At 38.5% G+C, this 20,771-nt stretch overlaps 1 protein-coding gene across 5 annotated transcripts; it reads left to right on the plus strand.

Annotated features, from left to right (window-relative positions):
* Window positions 1-462: 462 nt before the first annotated feature.
* LOC111652082 (complement factor H) lies at window positions 463-10,304 on the plus strand. Of its 5 annotated transcripts, none has more exons than XM_023402225.2 (13): window positions 463-651; window positions 1,663-1,848; window positions 1,984-2,083; window positions 2,627-2,697; window positions 2,819-3,001; window positions 4,337-4,399; window positions 4,536-4,631; window positions 4,830-4,901; window positions 6,122-6,160; window positions 6,246-6,287; window positions 6,389-6,440; window positions 7,232-7,307; window positions 7,552-10,304. In XM_023402225.2, the coding sequence occupies exons 1-12, from the start codon at window positions 576-578 to the stop codon at window positions 7,287-7,289; spliced, it is 1,038 nt and encodes a 345-aa protein (XP_023257993.1). In that variant the 5' UTR covers window positions 463-575; the 3' UTR covers window positions 7,290-7,307; window positions 7,552-10,304. The 5 variants fall into 5 exon arrangements, with proteins under 5 accessions (XP_023257993.1, XP_023257994.1, XP_023257995.1 ...); XM_023402224.2 differs by having other exon boundaries at window positions 464-651; window positions 4,533-4,631; XM_023402226.2 differs by lacking the exon at window positions 7,232-7,307 and having other exon boundaries at window positions 4,533-4,631.
* The last annotated feature ends 10,467 nt before the right edge of the window (window positions 10,305-20,771 follow it).

Below are 20,771 nucleotides of genomic sequence, written 5' to 3' on the forward strand. Positions count from 1 at the left end.
GATCACACACTTTTGCCAGCCTACACGGTGAAGTTTTGAACAATATTTTCAATATGGACAAGAGCAACACGATGACTTGTGTGTTATTGGTGAGAATAGATCGTGTTTGTTCATAATTGTGGCTTAGATGAAGCTCTGAACATATTTTAAGACTAATGTATAGATAAATGCAGGTAACTCTAAAGGGTTCACTTAGAATAGCTGCTGTAGGCGATGAATGAAACATACAGGAATGTGTATACAGATATTTAATATAGGCTATGTGTAGCTACCACGTGAATCAATGCATAGCTGCTCCATAATGTGTTTTATATAGAGAAATATGCAACAACAAAAAAAAGCCTGCTACATCCCACTCTTCCTGAGAAGAATATATTCGCTTTTATTTTCTCACTTCCTGTCACTCAGGCTATTGAAGTTAACTTGACCAGAGACAACATGGATATATGTAGTGCGTTTACAGGAGGGTCACTGTAGACCAGCCGCGGAGCTACTCGTGTGTCAGCGCTCATTCTGAAGAAGTAGGACTGAAAGTGACTGGATCAGAACACCTTTGTCTCCCTCCGCAGCTCGACATGGACTTTTCACTGGACACCTGTGGACGGCGACGATGTCTGCTGTTATTATATCTCTTTGTCTTGGAGGCAGCGGGTCAGTAGAACATCAGCCTCGCAGTCTGTTTAATGAGATAATATTTATCAACGTACCAAGTCACATGAGAGTTTCAGAGAGTTTGAAAAGCTGTCAACGCCACGGAAAAACAACGGTTACTTATTGTAATGTCAGCTTCCATAAAATTACAGCGCAATAAGTTTAACTAGCAGCTTAACATAAATACTAATAGAATTTTCTGTGATTAGTTTGGAAAGTTTCTCAGTCCGTCATTGGGTACCTATTTGTAGTACCACAGAAAAACCTTATCAGCTGTAGCAGATACGAGCGGACTGTAGATAAACAAGTATCAACATACTATAACATACAAGTCTGCTGTATGTCTAAATTTATAATCCTGGTTTGAAATAGCTCAGGGCTGTGAATTGACTATTGTATTTCATTACATTTAAGTTTAATTTAGTATGAATTGTCTGGGAATGATGAACAGTCAAGAGAGGAGATACATTTTCTTCCATAAAATGCACTCCTCCAAATATTTCTCACTCTAATATAATCTAATATTGGGCAAGGAAGCAAACTGGAACAGTTTATAAATCGTTTGCCAATATTTTGAAGATCACTTACAAGTCTTTAATAAAAACAACTTTCAGGATGTGAAAATCTTTTTGACCATTTTGAGCCTCTTAGGAAAATTCATTAATCAAAAACAGCAATTAAAATCTTCTTCAGAATCTTCAAATTAAAAACCTTTTATCAAGGACTTTTTATTAATATTTGTATCTTTAGACTTAATCACTTACTATAAAGTGAGAAACCCATGAGTATTTATTAACGGTTTACCACACTTACTGTATAACTGGTTTCTCTTATAACCATAAACCAGTGGTAATTAATTTATTACCCAATTGCATCACTATTAATTAGAAAACTTAGAAACTCTTATTAAAGAGGGGCTCATCTTACTTCATTAAAATAAAAAATAAAAGATAAAGATAAAAAATAAGATGATGTTGTTGATGTTGCCTCTTTGTCTCGTTTTTCCTCCAGCCAACTGTCATAACCCCGAGGGAAGGGAAAACATTGTCTTAACGACTGAAGCACTTCTGTTGAATACATTTCCAGAAGGCATTGGTGTCACTTTAGAGTGTGCTAATGGATATGTTAAGGAAAGTGGATCTGAGGTTATAAGCTGCACTGATGGGAAATGGACAGAACCAGATCTCATCTGCAAAAGTGAGTCCTGTTAACTTTCATTTGAACTCTACTGGCTCTTTTTACCTCTTGACAACCAAACACCTTTATTTTTTTCTTTTGAATTTCCTGACATAAAAGTCATGCAGCAATGTTCTGATCATTTTGATATTACAGAGAAGGACTGTGGTCTCCCTCAACCTCAACCGCATATGCATTTTGATACCAGTGGTGGCACCCTGTTTGGTGCTGTAATAAAAGTCACTTGTGATAAAGGGTGAGTATAAATGTAAGAAGTATGGAATCTTGCCATTTCATCGCTATCTGGTTGAATTACATCAGACATTGAATATTTATGTCATAAATTTAGAGAAGTGTAAAACATTCAGCAGCTCCAATGACAACACAAAGGAGACACTCAGTGGATAGTTATGTCATGTCCATTTACACACAAGCCACAAAGCATCTCTTTTTGCCGTCCTGCCAACAGATGTCGACCAGACAACACTGGCAAACAGAGTGGCTGAAGTACAAGTGGATTTGCCAAACTTTAAAGAAATCAAAATAGTCCTGAAATAGAGGCATGATAAATAGAGGCACTGCCAGAAAGTGGTGCGTCATAGTTTCACTGATTAGACACCTGGCTCTCTTCGCTCCTGGCTCTACAGAGCGTTGTTGATATAAAGCTCTTGAGTAAATTCTCTAAGTATTTAGTTAGAAATTTAGGTGGAATTCCATTGCATTGCAAAAACATGGCTCTACAGAATGAATTCCTCCTTAAATAAATTGTTCTGTTTTATTTTCCTTCATCTTTCCACAGATATGACATTAGTGGATTGAGCCACAAACACTGCCTTTCTAAAGGGTGGAATGGAAAATCCACGTGTGAAAGTAAACGTCTCTCATTTATCTTGTATTTCTTGAAACCACAACCAGGGACAATGAAAGTTTTTTGGTACAAATGTTTCCACCATGATGTGACTATGAAAACACCTGTTTGTATGTTCCTCAGTCGTAACGTGTGAGGAACCTGCTGAAGTGACCAACGGCCGGAGCCGCTGGGATGGTCAAGGTGAACCGGAATATGGACAGGTCATAAATTTTGTCTGTGATGAAGGATACATCCTCGTTGGTCCGACCAGCATCATGTGCACTGAAACTGGTGAATACAATTCTGAGCCTCCTAAATGCCAAGGTAAGTCCATGTGTTTGACTTGTTATTCTACAGATTACAGGTTATTCTGATGAGAGGCAGGGTGAAGTGGACCAAGCCTTAATCATACTTTTTTGTGAAGTTTTAACGCCCATGCAGGTTGCCCCATTGCATGTTTTAACACATTATTTATGAATATTCTCTATGAATACTGTTGACCATTTTCAAACCATTCAGTAACATTGTAGGCTGTTTTCCATCAAGCTACTGGTTTCCATTCATTTCACTGCAGTATGAAAATCACTTTGCACTAACTCGAGGGAAACTAACTCAATTAATAGTTGTCATCATTATTTTTCATCACTTATGTTATGATGATTAAGTTATATACTATTTTGATAATACCAGTTGTGAACAAAGACTGATCCCAAGTGTTGGTTGGTGCGTTCAAGGACGTTCCAAAATCATGGCGTCAAATGACAAAAAGCGTTGCATTCCCTAAGATTTTGATAAAAGTTGTGAATGCTAAGTTAATGTACATAAAAACATATGTGGACTGAAAATAAAGGCTGAGAAATGCTCACTGTGATGAATTACTGTACCACTCTCAATGGTACTTCAAGGCTCTGCAAGCTTCTAACTGTAGTGAAATAAATTCAACACAGTGGCTTCCTGGAATGTAATAAATCAGTCAGAAAAACCTCGGTTATGCTTTGAAAAGTTTCATGTGATGCAAATGGGCTAAAACATTTCAAACCACAGGCGTGGTCTTTTAATAACTTTTCAATCCTCCATGGGCATAAATAAGAAGCTTGCAAGAGCAGTGGTCCGTCGAGTCTGGAGTGCACTTTCAGGCAGTTAAATGTTGAGATACTGTTTTCAATTAAGAAGAGTGCACTTGCATGTAGGTGTTGCCATGGTGTCAGTGGAGACACTCGGCATCGTTCATGCCGCTGACATGTTTAAACATCATCACTTATACCCTCTCTACACACTCTTCTAAATATAACAGCTTCACAACACTTTTCTGTCCACCATTCATGCCTCTGCTCACTCAAAGTGGTTTTGTTTGCTAACTGCCGAACTCATACGCTCCTTAACAGTTTGAAAGTGTACTGACTAAAGAGCAACCTCTGTCCAGAGAGTTGGTGATTGTCCTTCATCTAATATTACACTGAATCATGGTGTGAAAAATAAATGGATGATTCCTCCCATTTGACTTTCTCCGCTGACATCGAGAGGCATGTTAATGATGCATTACTGTCGACACAGCTCACTCTGCATGTAAAATGAATTACGTGCATGTTCCACCACCAGCTTCACAAATGGCTGATTAATTGTAACCACAGATAAGTTTAGTGATGTTCTTGTTCATAGGTGTGACAACAGAAGATAGAATTACAACAACAATAGCAACAACTCCTGCACCTTCAACACAAGGTAGAGAAATATTTTACAAGACAGAAAGAAATCTTTGAAATATTTTAACACTAAAGAATTTAGAGATTATAATTGATATACAAGAAATCAAAAAATCTTTCATTTATACAGTGATTTATTTTCCATGTCACAGCAGCGTCCACTTCTACGGCTTCATCTGCCACATCCACAGCTCACCAAGAAAAACATGTAACAACCAGTGCAACACCAACTGTCTCACCTTCGGCACGAGGTACAGAAAACTTGTCTCCAAACGAGCTGATCTGCATGTAATTAGGCTGAAACCTTTTAGGCACAGCAACACTTGGCAGCATGAATAGATTATGTGCACGCTGCATGAGTTTCAGAAATGGCTTCTCAGCTCAACAAGACACTTTTATCCTGTCCAAACTCCAAACCGAAAGAATCCTTCTGATCCTTCTGTTCAAAGGTGGCAGAGACATTTTCACAGCTGAGGATAAAGCTACCACAGCCAATGTAACATCAACAGCATCTTTTCAAGGTAGAGAAAGATTCCTTAAGAGATTAGATGAGAGTTTGAATCTTATTTTGAATCAGTTTGCTCTGTAATTTCACATAATTTCATATAATTTATTGTGATCACTGAGGGGTGAAAAAAATTCCAGGTCTGGCCTTAGATGTTCTATCATTATTATTATATAATATGATGTGAACAGTGTAACTTACATTTAGAGAATGAACATTAGTATCAGGGTGGACAGCTGACCCTAAACCATCAGACCAGTCAGCTAGAATGTGCATGTGCTCGTAGCACATTCATTGGCTTTCTTTGTTATTTAGTTCACTTTTTAGACATGTCTGTGAATACTTGAATTAACAAATATAACATGACATAACCAATACTCTAAAAAGAATAATCAGATATTTTGGGAAATATGCTTTTTCGCTTTCTGGCAGAAGTGTAAAACAAGTAGTTGCCCTTTAATGAAGGGGTTGGGGGGCATTGATGGGGTTGGGGTTTTATGTGTCAGGCTATTTCTTGCCTCTGAGCTGTTGCCAGACGACCAGCAGACACTCCAGGAAGCTACTGCTCACAGCCAAGATAACCCGGCACATCACCGAACATAAAATGGGTCATCATGAGTCATAGACACTTGACGTATTTGAATGAGTTGCTGGAAGAGGGATTTTGCCATGCTAGCTGTTTCCCCTAGTCTGTTTCTTGATGCCAAGATAAGCTAACCATCTGATGTCTTTAGCTTTGTATTTAACAGGCACATACTGTATGAGTGTGGTGCCAATCTTCTCATTTAACTCTTCACCAGAAAGCAAACAAGTGTATTCCCTTTAATACTGTAATGTATGTCTCTAGGTTTCCCTAGTTGATTGTATTTCCTGCAGATAAAGGCTGATTTAAAGCGGATAAGAAAGATTTTAATTTACTGACGGTAGAGAAATGTAATTTAATATTCTCAGATGTGTCCTCCTCCCTCAGTCCCTCTCCCATTTAATATATTAATGTCTTTGGTCTTTTTCAACCTCACTGATCCAACACAGAGACACTCAGACGAACAGGTTGAAAGCAGCACACATCAAAATAATTTGAAAGATGTTATAATTACCTTAATCTGTACACATAGTGTATTTTAATCAGTTTGTAACAGACCTTCTCGTAGCTGTGTGTTGAATATGTTTTTGTTTTCTGTTGTCTGTGTCAGTTGAAATAGTTTATGTACTAATAATACTGTTTCCTACTTGCAGACAAACATGATGGGACTGTAATCACTAACTCAGATACTGGTGCGTTATTGAGCCCTCAGTCCTACAATAGATCTTAACCAGGGTGATTGTTTGCTCTGTGTTTACCTGTGAATGTGTCTTTCAGGATATATGAATGTTATAGCCTCTGTGATAGGCATTTCATTAGGTAATGTACTATTTCTCTTATTGGAATTCACACATTACCAAAATTTTGCATTTGAAATACAAAATATAATAAATCTTTTTTGTTTGTTTTTTCCTTTACAGTTACATGTATAGTTGTCTACTTTTTACACAAGTTTCTTCTGAGGAAAAAAGGGTGAGATATATTTTTCATAATATTTTGCTCTTTCATGCATGGCTCATATGTCTTTGTGATTTTTATCCATCTGTTGCTTTTTCTGTCTAAGTTTTCTGCTCTTTTCACCTTTTTATGGTTTACATAAACGCACAGTAAAGTACAGTTTCAATATTAGTTCATATTTCTATGAGCAGTGCAACATGCAGTGAAGTATCATGTGGTAACTCTGCAGCAGGTTCAGGTTTCCTCACTGCTTTTTGACTCATTTAGGGAAATCTAGATGTCTGTGTTTCCGGACATGTGCTCAGGAATGGGAAGTCAACAGGAAATCCTTTAATAAAAACAGCTGTGACATAGAATGTATCAGTATCAGGACAATAATTCCCCTCAGGAAAGAATGAATTGGAATGAATGTCTTTAATTATCAAGTTCACTAAATATAGAGGAATTTATATAAGTCAAAGACATATGCAGGCTGACATATTCTGTGATTTATGTGATGACTTTTTGTTAGACGTTCATCTGACCTGAATTTGAAAAGAAAATGTGACCAACATACTTCAAGCTTTTAACTATGAAATAACAATTTGACATATATAATCTTGTCAACTCGTATTAACTACATACTCATATTGAGCTTCACATTGCATTAAGCCAAGATTAAAAATTACTCAAAAAAAAACAATCAATCATTACTCTGCGATGACTAACACTAACATTGAGAATGCAATAATAAAACATTTGGTGGACTAATAAAAAATTAACATAAAACATTTCTGACACAAATTCCTTATTTGGTGACACCATAGCTCATATGACACCAGAGAAGACCTGAAGCCGGAGTTATTACAGTTCCAAAATCTTTAGATTGCCTTCCTCACTCAGGTATCTGTCAATTCCTGTCTATTTATTACCAAAAAGCATCAAAATACCTCTAAAAATATATTTAAGCATGGTTTACTTGTTCATTTTACTTCACATTAACTTACAGTTTTTAAATGGGAAACATAGATTGTCACAAGTGAAGCCAAAAAAGCATGAATTCTGATTTTTTTTCCCCTTTTTTGCACAACTATGTGAATGAAGCTCAAACGAAACGGTTTTTCTCTTCATTTCTTGTCAACACCAGCTCTGCAAATGGAACCGTGCCTATCTCTTAAAGAGCATCTGTTACCCAGGAGGACGTGCCAGCAAACTGTAACGTTGCCTCCATGAATCGATGGGGGTGAAAGAAAGAGAACTCACTTTTGATATTATTGCACTTGAAATGGCAGATAATCAGATCTGCTGAGTAGTATCATGATTTAAACAGAAGTATAACATTCCAGTGATCAAAGCACATTTTATAGTGATGCTTTTTTTATTTTTTTATTTCCACATTTTTTTAACACAAAATTGTAAATATTTTATTTCACTACTATTTTGTACATTATTTATATAAAAACTGGAGAGAACACTTCAGTATTTTGTCCATGTTTTATGAAGTATTGCAAAGTTATTTAAAACAAAACATTTTAGTTTGGAGTTTTTGTGAAATTTTAAGTTTCTGTGTTATTAATGTGCTGTTTTGTTTGCACAGAACCATGAAAAAGGTGATTCAAGAGACACACAATGTGGTTAATTCAACTGATAAAGATACAATCAGCTGCATTCTTCGCCTCCCGACTTTCCTTCCTTCATTGTCAATTGTTCTGGAGTCCTTTTAGTAAGCTCTGCAAAATAATGGGAGACCTTGTTTCATGAGAAAATAATTGAATAGAGTACCTACCATCAATGAACCATGTAACTACACTAGCTACTGTACAGTATTGTGAGGGGGAAAAGTGATGAAAATGTTTGTGACCTTGAATGGGTAACTGAGCCAGTGGAGCAAAAACCTGTAAAAGTTTGTTAACCATTCATTTGAGAGTGGAGAAGGCTTTTTTAGACTTTACAAAGAAAACCAAAAGATCAAAATCTTACTGTTGTCCACTGCACAGCATGTTATGTAAAGGGGTCGAGAGCCTCTACTCAAAAAATGACATACATGTTAAAACATTGTCTACATCTTACAAAGTAGCAGCTTCTTTTTTCTTAGAGGACAAACTAAATGAACACATTCACAGTCATGGCAGCGGTGAAGGACCCAGCCATTATCCTGGCAGGGGTTTGCACAGTACAGAGAAAAGCCCTGTAATAAAATGTGGTAACAGTGTTTCATTGTACCATGGTCTGCTGTTGTGCCAGAGGCTCCAACTGTGGCCTTTTAGGGATCAAAAGAGATGGTTTCTTGACTCTGCTTCAATAGAACTTCCAGGTTTCATTAAATCATCTTTGGTCATTTTACAATTTCTTTTCTGATCGTGAAAGAGCTTGAGCTTTATCTGGATAATAATTTGTGAAATCATCTGGAGGAGATGAACAAGGTCATAAACCGGATATGCATTCATGATTATAATGATTCATCTAAGGTATAAGGACAGACAGTTTATTATCAGAGGGTTTGCTGTGTTTCTCAGAGAATCCTCCAGTCAACTAATGTGTCAACTCACATCTTAGTTTAGCATGCTACCTTGCTAACATTTGCTAATCAGCACTAAACACAAAGTACAGCTGAGGCTGTCGAGAATACTATTAGTTTTGCAGATATTTGGTCATAAATTAAAAAAATCACCCTCGTTGTGGCAATAAAGAAAAATTCAGTCGATCACCAAAGTCAGTAGGATTCATCCTCTAGCGACTGCTTGTTCAAAATTTGATCATAAACCATCAAATAGTTCTTCAGATAATCCAGTCTACACCAAAGTGATGAACTGCCAAAGCTAACTGTGGAATATCATCAGCTTTATAGCTTAAACAAAACATCACAACAAAACCAAGAAATCAAGAATACATGCTGTGACTGTTGAGGGATCATATGAAAGTCACATTGCAGGGAAATCTTTATAAGTGCTGAGTAAACCTACAGTCAACACAGTGGCTTTCCCTTCCATTCACACTCAGTCTCTGGCTCAGAGATCCAGCTTTGTAACCATAGCAATGTTGTACACGTAAATAACAATGAACGTATTGGCAATGTCAATCAATGCACTATTTTTAAGGTGAATAAGCATTTTTGTCACTTCTCAAGCTTCAACAATCCTTTGTCAGATGTCTCAACACAACATGTTAAAACCTTAGTGACAGTAGGAAACATGTTGGGTGTCCTCCCTGTTTCAGAGAATTTCCCACTCTCTAAAGTGAAAGTCACTGATTCCTCCTCCATCAAATCTTGTTTTTCCACTGCATTAGTACAGTACCACACCCATCCTGGCTCACACTGTATCATCACTGTTGGAAAGCCTTAAAGGCCATGTATCTCCTCTGAAAGACTCTAAAAGACAGATTTGTTTTTACACTGAACGCCCTTCAGGCATTTCCAATAGTAGCCAATTGTCTTTGAAATAGGATTCGTAAGCCCAAGAATTTTCACACGATAACAGCAATATGTATAAATGTATGTATGAATTCCATTGGACTTCTTTGAGCCCTAATTCTGTTTGTGAAGGACAGTCTGTTCATTCTCTTTGTGGGGAGTCAATTCGTACTTTAATAACACAAATTCAAAGATGATGACATTTAATGCTTTAATGTTTTACTGTAAGTGATCTACAATATAGAATATAGAATAAAAACAGAATAATGTAATTGTATCAGCAAATCAGGACAGAAGCTATTTTTATGCACACATTTATAAAATATTTATTTATAAAATAACATTTATTGTGTGGCCCTTCATATAAAGCGTGTATAGGTCATGTACTAGTTGTTGTACATGTTATAATACAGATCTTTGATCTTTAAAGAATTGTAAACTCACCTATGAAGCATTTGTATGTGTAATAAACAAATATTTATGCGGCATTCATGTTGGTATGGATTTTTTTTTACTTTCTGTAAGACAATGTAACATTTTAATACATGTCTCTTTGGTTCCTGTTGATGATTGTCAGGGCGTTACCATGCGCACTAGAGTCTGTGTGCATCAATATGACTTATGTCACTTCAATAGGATATATAATACAGAGAGATTTACGTACTGTATGTCATAATATATTTGATAAATGCTAATACTTTTTTTCTTATGAATATATTATCAACCATATAAAATGGGTGTTTAAATGTGCTGACAACAACATCTTAGTGTGTTTCAGAACATGAATGGACAAAGTTAACACGGTCAAAATCAGTCATTCTCTCTCAGGAAGTTTGAAATTGAATGCAGTGCATCACAGATGGATGTTTAACTGGCTTCCATCACATTAACGTTTCAAGATCATGATCCCATGATCGCTCTTTGAACTGTGTCAGTAGAAGAAATCTCCTCATCAGGCCTGTGTGAGACAGGGGGGAATCTCACTGCAGAGGAAGTAATGTGGCTCTAGACATGAGGTAAACAAGAAAAGGAACTACTACACACCCACTCAGACTATAACTCATGTTTCTGTGGCACTGTAGACCTGGCAGCCTGACCAAAATAAATGGCATCTTGACTGAATCACTTACATGGTTACACATATTGTGGTTCGTGTGGTCAGAGTGGTTATGGCACAATAGATATTGCTGTGGGGAAGGAAATAAGAAAAAATGGAAATGAAGCTCCTCTTTAAAGTTGTTCTCATGCGTGGGGCGGATGAAGATCTTTAGGCACAAGACAAACAAGACATAAATGCTTCCCACTGAGGTTTTGGCATTAGACCAGAAACAGATGTTTAGTATGAATAGTCTACCAACACTTTGTGATCTCAAAGTAAATGTTTGACAAGCCTTTTAACAAAGCTGCTCTTAGTGTAAGCACCGTCAACAATATGGATAAGTTTATGTGAGCAGCCTACTCCTACTTTCACTTTAGTAAGAAACCCCATAACCATTACGTCAGAAGCATATCAGCTCTAAAACACTGTACATTATATGGGCCTTAATACCTTATGACTGTATCTGGCAGTGTCTGTAACTCAGTGTGCGGAGGATGAGAAAATAAGAAGGGTTTGAACTTGTGTCTCAAGCTCTTTTTCCTATCTTTTCTTGCTCCTCTTAATGGCAGCCATCTTTTCACCTCCCTGTCGGGCGTGGGTGTTTTGTTTGGAACACTGGTTGGACAACATGCTTTACAAACTAATCTTTTTCAAGTACAACCAGACTTTGACTCTAGCACATGTAGAGAAGGATTGCAAAGTACAGAAACTCTGAAACATCTAGCTAAAGTTTGCTAACATTAGCTACCAAAAAGTACTGGTCATACCAGACCAGGTGAGGCTGTAGCAGTAAAACCTGTGTGTAATGAGTGGAAAAAATGTAATGTGTGCAAATTCAACTTTTCATTAGTGAGAGAATAAACGTGCTATTTGCTCCTATCCAAAAGTCTCAAAGTCGCACATTGAAATTCCTCTTTTTATTCTTCCAGTATTATCTTAATGTTTATTTTCACAGTGACCAATCTAACTTTCAACATCAATCCTCCTCCCACATCTGCTGCTGAAGCCAAAGGAAAATTCTGACTGTTATTTATTGCAACCAGCTACACCAGTCACACTTGCCACATCACAACGAAAGAGGTGTGGCAATTCAAAGCGAAGCGAGTGGAATCAAAAATTGATGATGCGGATGATGACGTCATGTTCAATTTGAGAAACACCCTGTGATTCACATTTGCTCAAGTGAAAGGACACTGAATGCACATGGTCTTGTTTGCTGTTGATATAGCAACACACTCTGCTATGAATATATCCTTCCCCATTTGCCAGGCCTGACTTCTTGCATACACGAGAGATAAAAATAATGCGGTCATGCTGTGGGTAGAGGTTTCTACATCTGACTAGTCTATCCATTCAGTATTTTAAGCTTAAACCATTTATACGCTTTGATTGAGCTCAACAACACTTATCACTCTGTTTGAAAAGGTCAGCAGGTAGTGGGGAGTCACTAGAGAGCTGTGGTGGATGGCATTAGTTAACAGCTAACCCTGCCTGGACAATGTTAGTCTCTTATAAGAATAAACTATTCTGTTTCTGGTGGTTGAACAGTGTCAAACGATGCTAAGAGTGATGGCAGGTCTGTGTTTAATAGCTCAAACAGAGCCAGCAGAGGGTAAACACAACTGAAATAGAAGTGTCTTGCCAAGTACTGTAACTATAACTGCTCATTTGCACATATGTTTATGTCCAAAGAAAATATTTCCCCATAAACACAAGAAGCAAATGACAGCTGGTACATGGGCACTGACTACATGTGCTGTGACAATGCCACAATGCAAGCAAAGTTTGATGATTAAAACAATGGGAATATAGCACATTTTAGCAGTCAGTGCAGTCATTTCTTTGAGAGCAAACAGCATTTATATGGTCAGGTGCACATAAACAATTAAAACAAACTGCTGGTTACATTAGTCATACTCCACCAATATGGTAATTAATAAAAGGCTTTTAAGTGGGTAAATAATATGGTAACGCAGAGTGAAAGAGTTTCAAAATCTGAAACCAAAAAAATAAATTGTAGCTTATTTTGGAGTCACATAAATGCAGTTTATGCTACTACTGTACATGCTGAAATGAATCTTTATGTATTAGAACTAGACCAAGATCCAGTAGTGGGTTAATCATCTATACATTTAATTACGAATCTTCAATCATTTATTAAAAATGGACAACTTTATTAATGCATATGCCATCATGTGACATGTGGAGGGCAACAGGGTGGACACTTACAGACTTCATGCTTTAGGCTAATATTGGCTCTCATTCGCCATCTAGTCTCCACATAATGGAGCATGAGAACATCAGACAGGCATGGATTAAAAGATTACCTGCTATAATTAAATTTAATTTAAAGCTCAAAAACTGAAAAGAATTGCCTCTGCTCTGGGGTCGAACAAGTGACAGGTTATAATTATAAAAATGGTTCAGCCGTTAAATGTCTGTCTCTCTTCCGTAAAACTGAACTGAGGGGACATGGTGATGACAATCAAATGATGCAAAAATTGAACTTCAACATAATTTAAATAATTAGCATGTAATATTAATTGACACAAGGAATGTATTTTGCATTTCTATCAAAAAAAAAATGTAACAGTATAAGGATTAAGCCAAAACCTCTTCATCTACGCAATGAGACTTAATTAAAGAAACACTGTACAACTTAAGGTAAAACCAGATTTATTTTATTAAAGTAAATACAGTATGAACCTGTGTTGATTTAACTGTAATTTGTCATTTTTTATTATATGTAAATCTAAGAAAACACTCATAATTTTGATTCTTCAGCACTGGGCAGATACATAACCTCTGAACTACTGAAACATTTAACCAGATATTCTTTCTTTATCATTTGAAGTAGAGGATACAAGTGACGGTATGGTAAATTATTCAAAGCAAAAGAAGAACTTTTCATAAAGTTGTGTTTTCATAAACTTTTCTCTCTTGTACTTGATCAGGGTTTTCATTTACTTCTTCAAAGATTCCAACAAAGTTAGTAGGCTTGGACAATAGCATGGACAGCAGTTCAATGCTGCCATCTTCTGGTGCTTTGAGGAAATTTGTTGACAGTCCCTCCACATTGTAACCGATTTCAAATGGTGCTAGACATGATGGTAACTCTGAACACCAGAGGAAAACGGTCAACCTTGGTGAGAGGGGGATCAGGTGTCAGAAGACTGAACTTTGACACTGTTCTCTTCTGATAAGAGGAACATGAGCTGTATGGACAACTGGTTGAGAGCACAAACCGACACAAAATTACATCAGTGACTATCACAAATCTGGACTAATTTGCAAAAATATAGATGCGTTTGCAACCAAACTGCAATCCTGAACCTTCCGGCAACTTCGTGAATGAGGCTGCTCACTGTTGGCATTCCTGAAGTCGGTTCCTGCTCAAGAACACCGATTTCAAATGGTGCTAGATGGGATTTTATACTCTAAGTCACCATCTGAAACCAGTTTCCTGGGGAGGATGCCTTTAAGAAAAACATTTGGAAGCCACTGTCCACCTGAAATTAGAAAAAAAACAAAAACATTATTGTCATCACTTTTGAACATAGTACACATAATTATGACAACGACATGAATCGACATGTTGAATACATTTCATCAAGTAAATTATTCTAATACAATCAATGAAAGAGGTATATCATATCAGTGAACAGAGTAACGCTATGCCGGCAGTTAGTCATATAACGTATTCCTTTTAGTTCTGGCAAAGGAAAACTAATTCCATTTCTTTAGGGCACATACTGTATCTGTGGCTCTCATGGCCATTTGATTGGGAGAACTGTGATTTCTTAGTCACATAAAATAAAATTCCCCTTTTCCTTATGTAAACTTCTGCAGCTTGTTTGCAGCTCTCAACTTTAGGCGTGGTGTTAAAATTACATTAAAGAATGTCTGATTACCATCATCTCGTTTATTTATTACATTTATTAAACAGAATACCCACCTGTTTTATCACATTCACTGTGAAGCAAAATCTCTATGCATACTACATTTTACTCGTTACAAAAACTAATACATGCTGAAGACATAGCATATTTTAGTTTATACACTGCTCAGTGTGAGATATTCCCCGAGGTCTGTGTTTGAGCTGATGCTGTAAAACTTGGGGTTCTGGCTCTTTCCAAAGAGAGAGACAGAAGAAGAACCAAAAACTCGAGAAGATGCAGACTGTTTGCTGGCACCCGAGACCAACGAGTAGAACCACTGAGTCATGGCCAGCACATCTAAGAATGACACAGCAGCTCAATTCCTTGCGTTACAAGTGCATCAGATGAGCACGATCTTAGTATAAGAAAGGGTACGGCAGCAGACTGGCACCAGAGATGAACCCCAACAAAAACTGTCTATGAATCATACTGTGGAAAAATAGATCTCCGCCGCTCCCTGTAGACCTCTTTGTAATGCACAATAGGATACTGTGTCCTCTCCTGGGTCTGCCTCAGGCATCCAGTCCCGCTCCTGGTCCAAGTGGGGTTGACTGTGTATAGCAAGAAGGAAAAAACAGGTCCTGAAATAGGTAAGGATTCATTACTATGAACCCCTGTTGTACATCCCTTTGAGGCATGCCGTACAGTACATCTGTAGGGAGCAGATTTGAGGCTTTCTCTGTCACTATCACCGTTCTTATTTTCTTTTGAGATGACAACACAATACCAAGACAATTAATGTGGAAAACTCACTGGATTCTATTTGTAGGTCTGGCATTAAAAGGCTGGCATTATCCTGCCTTGTCAGTGTCACAGACGCTGTTGTCCTGTTGACGGGAAAAGGTGACGTAGCAACTAATCCAAAACCTTCATGTGTCTTTCGGGGACAATTTCCCTGTCTGTCACTCCCTAATCCTCTTCACTGGCAGTTCAGTGTCTTGGCTTCTAAAACAAAAGCCCTAGTTGTACTAAATATTTTCGCCCCTTTGGGCATATATGATGACCATCGTTATTTATGGACGTGTACTTCGGCCCAAACAAAGGCTTAAAATATTCTCGATTTCGACAAGCACTTCCAGTATTTACATGAACACAGTGTCAGCATCGAGAGTAACTCAGTCAGGCAGTGTAGTCTGAAGGCCGCAACCCTGCTTTCATCTGTCTTCTCCTTGTTCTTGCTATTCTGACTCCTCCCATGTTACAGTGCTATTCATGAACTCTGTATCGACCTCTCCCTTGCTCTCTTGTTCTTTTTACTACAAGCTCCTTTCGCTGTCTGTTGTGTGTGCTGTGGCTGCTTTCTGCATCGGAGCAGTTTTTTTTCTGCCGAGTCACCTGACCATCTACTGCTTGTTAAAGGCGCATCAGCCCCTTTCAAAACCAAAACAAAGGCCAATTGCGCAAGTACTGGTTTAATTTGTAGCTCCTACGACAAACTGTCTGTCCACTTTTAGCAGCAGATTACAGGAACAGATGCTACATGTTACATAAAAGTCAACGATGAACATAATGATTCAGTCATAAACGAGATCATCAAATGTTTCTTATTCGGGAGAATACCAACACAAAATATCCACGTGGTTTTCAAAAATGAGATATCCATGACAATAAGAAATCCCACTGTGCATCACGCAGGGCAGACTGTTAGTGGCCAAAGTGTGTCAAAGGGAGAGCCACTGGGTTGGGTCACATTAGAGTAGGTGACGTAAAGCGAACACTGAATGCCTGTATGTGTGTGACATTGTGTGTGCGTAACAGTGGGGGGTGGGGTTGTGTGCATGTGTGCACGTGTAAACAGGGTAGGTGGTTAATCCTCTTACAGATTAGAGGTCCTAATTTATCAGGAGTGAGAGGGGCAAACTCATCGAAGTAATGTGTTTTAAACCACCTCTCAACATTTGTTCAATAAAGGAAAACTTCAGAATTTATTAACCTCATTATTCTCAGCATATTATATATACATGTATAAACAAAACTTGGATATATTTATATATGTGGGTTGTGAGTACCTACAAAAGTCACAACCGCTAATGGGCTATTAATGTGTTAGCATCAAACTAGTGGAATTATACAGGCATCACATGAGACGTTACTGGACCAATCAAAGCAAAAGGTGGCGTAGACTTCATTTCCTGTTGATGTTGCCTGTACAGACAATGTCCTGAAAGCACCAATCATGTTAGGATTGTTTAATGGCTTGGATAACTCCTTCTATGTTGCACCATCTTTTCTTCAGTGCAGCGAAATTGCAAAATGTTTAGAAATGTGAGAGTCTTAATGCGCTCAAATGAGTCTGACATTTTGTTTGTTCAACTGTATCTGCTGCATGATGGGTGGAAGAGTTGATTTTCACTTTGTCACTCTCTCCTGGCTCCCATTCCAGCTGTTGGGAAATATCACATGACCTGCTGATAACAAGAGGGACTTTATGGGTTAAATAACTAAGTATAAAAGCATTCACAAAGGTCGGAAAATGTGGCTAAAGGTGTCTTTTTTAAAGCAAAAGAAGAGAGGGAAAATCTGGCTGGTGTTTCCCATTGATTAACAGTAATGTTGGACAAAAACATTGAAGCACCAATAAGCTGTCTCACTATTTCATCCTCCTCATATGCGCTGTCTTTCTTAAAGAACTATTTACAGAAGTCAATAAATACTTTTGCACAAAGTGAAATCAAGGCCACTAACAACGGCAGTAAGGAGACGTCTCTTTTGGGCTTCAGCACAGCAGCTTACAGTATTTTTTTTTCACTTTTGTAGCACGTTAGGTGTCTAGCTGCGAATGATACCTGCGAATGAATGCTGCCTCACACTTGTCTATTAATACATCATCATCTAGCGAGGCCAGCAGTGCTCCGGGTTTAATTTTAGCACTGTCATCTCTCGGCTCTGTGCCACCTCCTATTCTATAATTTGTGTGTAGGAAGGATCTGTTTTAAAAGGCAGTCGGTCGCTCACCATTTTCTCCGAAGATTTATGAGGGCTACAGGTGATGCTGGCCCCCCGCTGTGCACGCACCCAGAAGTATATTCACACTGCCTCTCCTTTGGGGTCTTTTAAAAGTGCTTGTTTGAAGCATCCAGTTTTGACCCAACAGTATCTGCTGAATTGCATCCGCTAGGCTGAAAAAGCTGGGATTTTTTTTACAACTCAATAACACAATTATTAAAAAATTCCTCCAAGAATTCTGAATAAAAGTAGGTTGAAAGCATTGAATTTAGCCCACTTGTACTGGGCTCCTCTGTTTGTTTGACTCGAGAGGCTGTGCCCCTCCCCGAAAGAATCGCAAAATAACTATTGAGGTCACGTTTCCTTGTCTGTGAAAGTGGGTCACTTGTTCTAATGGTCAGCCTCAGAAGACATGGTAAACATTTTGACTGCAAAGGACATGATAATCCCATTCTATAAAAATATTCTGCTGAGCTTTGGCAGCCCAAAACATCTGATATGGAGTAGATGATTTGACTCATGTTTCCAAAAATAATGTAAATAAGCACAAGGGAGTTCTGCTGTAAGGCCACCCCGGACACTCTCAGTGATCAGCTTGTGCTTCCTCCCATTACCTTTACCTGCTTGTTTCAAAACTAGTAATGACATTCCCCCGGGAGTCAAGTTTCTATTAAGTACACATAATTAAAGTTCTAAAGCTCCTCTTCTTTCCCCTCCGCTTCTCGCTCTGTCTCTCCACTCGCTTTCCATTTCTTTGCCAGCAGTTTAGCAACTCATGAGGTCTACTGCTGATTCACCCATTGACCGAACAAATCCACTTGTCATGAAGGAGTTTGCTCCTCCTGCGTGCCTCCTTTTCACCTCAGCAGTTCTGCCAGGCGAGGGAGCACTTCAATCCCCTGTTCTTCTGACAGGTAAGCAGTAGGAGGCACCACACCCACACCCTCCCTCACCAGGATCATTAGGAAAGTACCAGAGGCCGGCAGCCTCAGTGTCAACAGCAACAGTGTTGTCACATCAGGCGTGTCAGTGTCCTACTGCTCTCACAGGTGTGCATTACAAGCTTTAGCTCTAAGGGAGACAAATCTGCCAAATGGCAACAACTTTGAGGAATACAAAACTACAGTTCCTGAAAGCTCAAGGCTCCGAAAAAATATAATCAGTTATGTAATCACATTTTTTTGTCCATGCCATCGATACCAAAAAAAGTAAAAAAAACTGTTACTGTTGATGGGCAATACCTGTGTGTCAATCCCCTAACAGCAGATGATATCAAAAATTATGTAGCTCAATAGCACCTCCTATGTTTGGGAAGAAGAGCTTGTTTTCATCGTATCAAGTGCGCACTAAAGAGCCAGATTACTATTAAGGACCTCCTGGGATCTCTGTGACGCAGCAAATGTTGTTTAACACCTGAAACACAAAACAAGCTGCGTCACCATTGTGTTGCTCACTTGGAACTGAAGTTTTAATTTCCTCTGAAATTACACAAATAATAGAACAACCCCATGTGCGTCTATTTGTGACCATGTTCGGAAAGTGTTCTGATTTTTATTAAAACTGAAAGTTGATTTTTGATCACACCAGGAAAAAAAAAGGCGACGAGGTGTTAAATGATCGTGCCAATATGAACTGCGTAACATCGTCCTCTCCCACAACAGGATTACGCACTATCCATCTCTTGCGCAGCATCCTATTCCAAGCTCTTCCTTCACACGCCATCCCTGCCGAATCCACGCTTTGTTTACATCCTCATTTTAACATCAGAACCAGGCTCAACTCAAGTTTCGGACCGAGCACAACACGCTGTCATTCCGTCACAGCATGTTCCACCATCACAGCGGAAATTCCCACTGGATTTCATGTGGTTTTTTCGGTCCTTCTCGCTGACGCAGTTTAATTTACCTGTTGTCATGTCGATGATGAAACACTCGTGATTACAAAAGTGTTTACAACGTTTTCCCTCGTCAAGCCCCCGCGCACTCTTTGACTGCGAATATATGACTTTCATTTTCTTTCTTTATTCTTTTCACTTTTACAACAGCGCCTCTGGGCTTTTATTCTTACCTTTTCCACTCAGGACTTGAGTGGTTGTGAACTACATAGTGGTATTCTCTACGCAACATACGCAGCATTATGTCGCTCTCGTCATATGATAACATAAATAACTTACGTGTTTATCCCAAGAATGTTTTCATCCTGTGCCAGAGGAGTCTCATCCATTCCCTTGCCGGTGCCTCTCAGACCCGCTCCTCGGTCAACGGTCAGTCCACTAGGTTCCCGTTTCAGCCTCGCTGTCGCTATTAGAAATCTCGGTGCGTACGTTTATCACAGTGTATCCCCCTAACGATTTTCCATAGCGCAACACGGGAACCCCGCCCCTGACACTCCCCCGGTCGCTGGTTGGTCGGGCGGCTAGAGAGTCTTTCCTCATCGCCAGAATCACATGTGGCTGACGCATGTTTACAAACATCGGTGAGATCACATGGTAATGGGCGCCGTTTTACCGTAAACTACCACCCCTTGACGCAGCTAACAGATGTCGTGCCGAGAGCCTGTTATTCTTTTGTTCAGCAGTATGAAAAAAATTATATAAACACTTCCATTTACAAGGACACAGACAGTGCATACCAATGTGAATAGCATACACGAGGGCTATTAGCCCATATAGCAAAAGTATGTATAGAGAGTTGAACTGCATGCTCACATAATTGTTTCTATACCAGTCGGTCTCCACCAATTGATAAGAACATATGATACAATGTATGATTTTTTTTTCCTTCTGAACTATTGGATACTTACCTACACATGCTTTCACAAATCCTATAATATAAGAAAAACAAGACAAATCCAAGAAGTAAAAATCACTTTTAGTTACATTACTCACAACCCATGAAGGGATCACTAGTAATTGCTTAACTTTAACTGGGTCAAAAGCAAGAAAGGTTTAGCGCCACTGTCCTTTACAGTAG

The sequence above is a fragment of the Seriola lalandi genome, unplaced genomic scaffold, assembly GCF_002814215.2.
Source record: "Seriola lalandi dorsalis isolate HSWRI2012SDOR001 ecotype SW California unplaced genomic scaffold, Sedor1 jcf7180002053900, whole genome shotgun sequence".
In the NCBI taxonomy this organism is placed as follows: domain Eukaryota; kingdom Metazoa; phylum Chordata; class Actinopteri; order Carangiformes; family Carangidae; genus Seriola; species Seriola lalandi.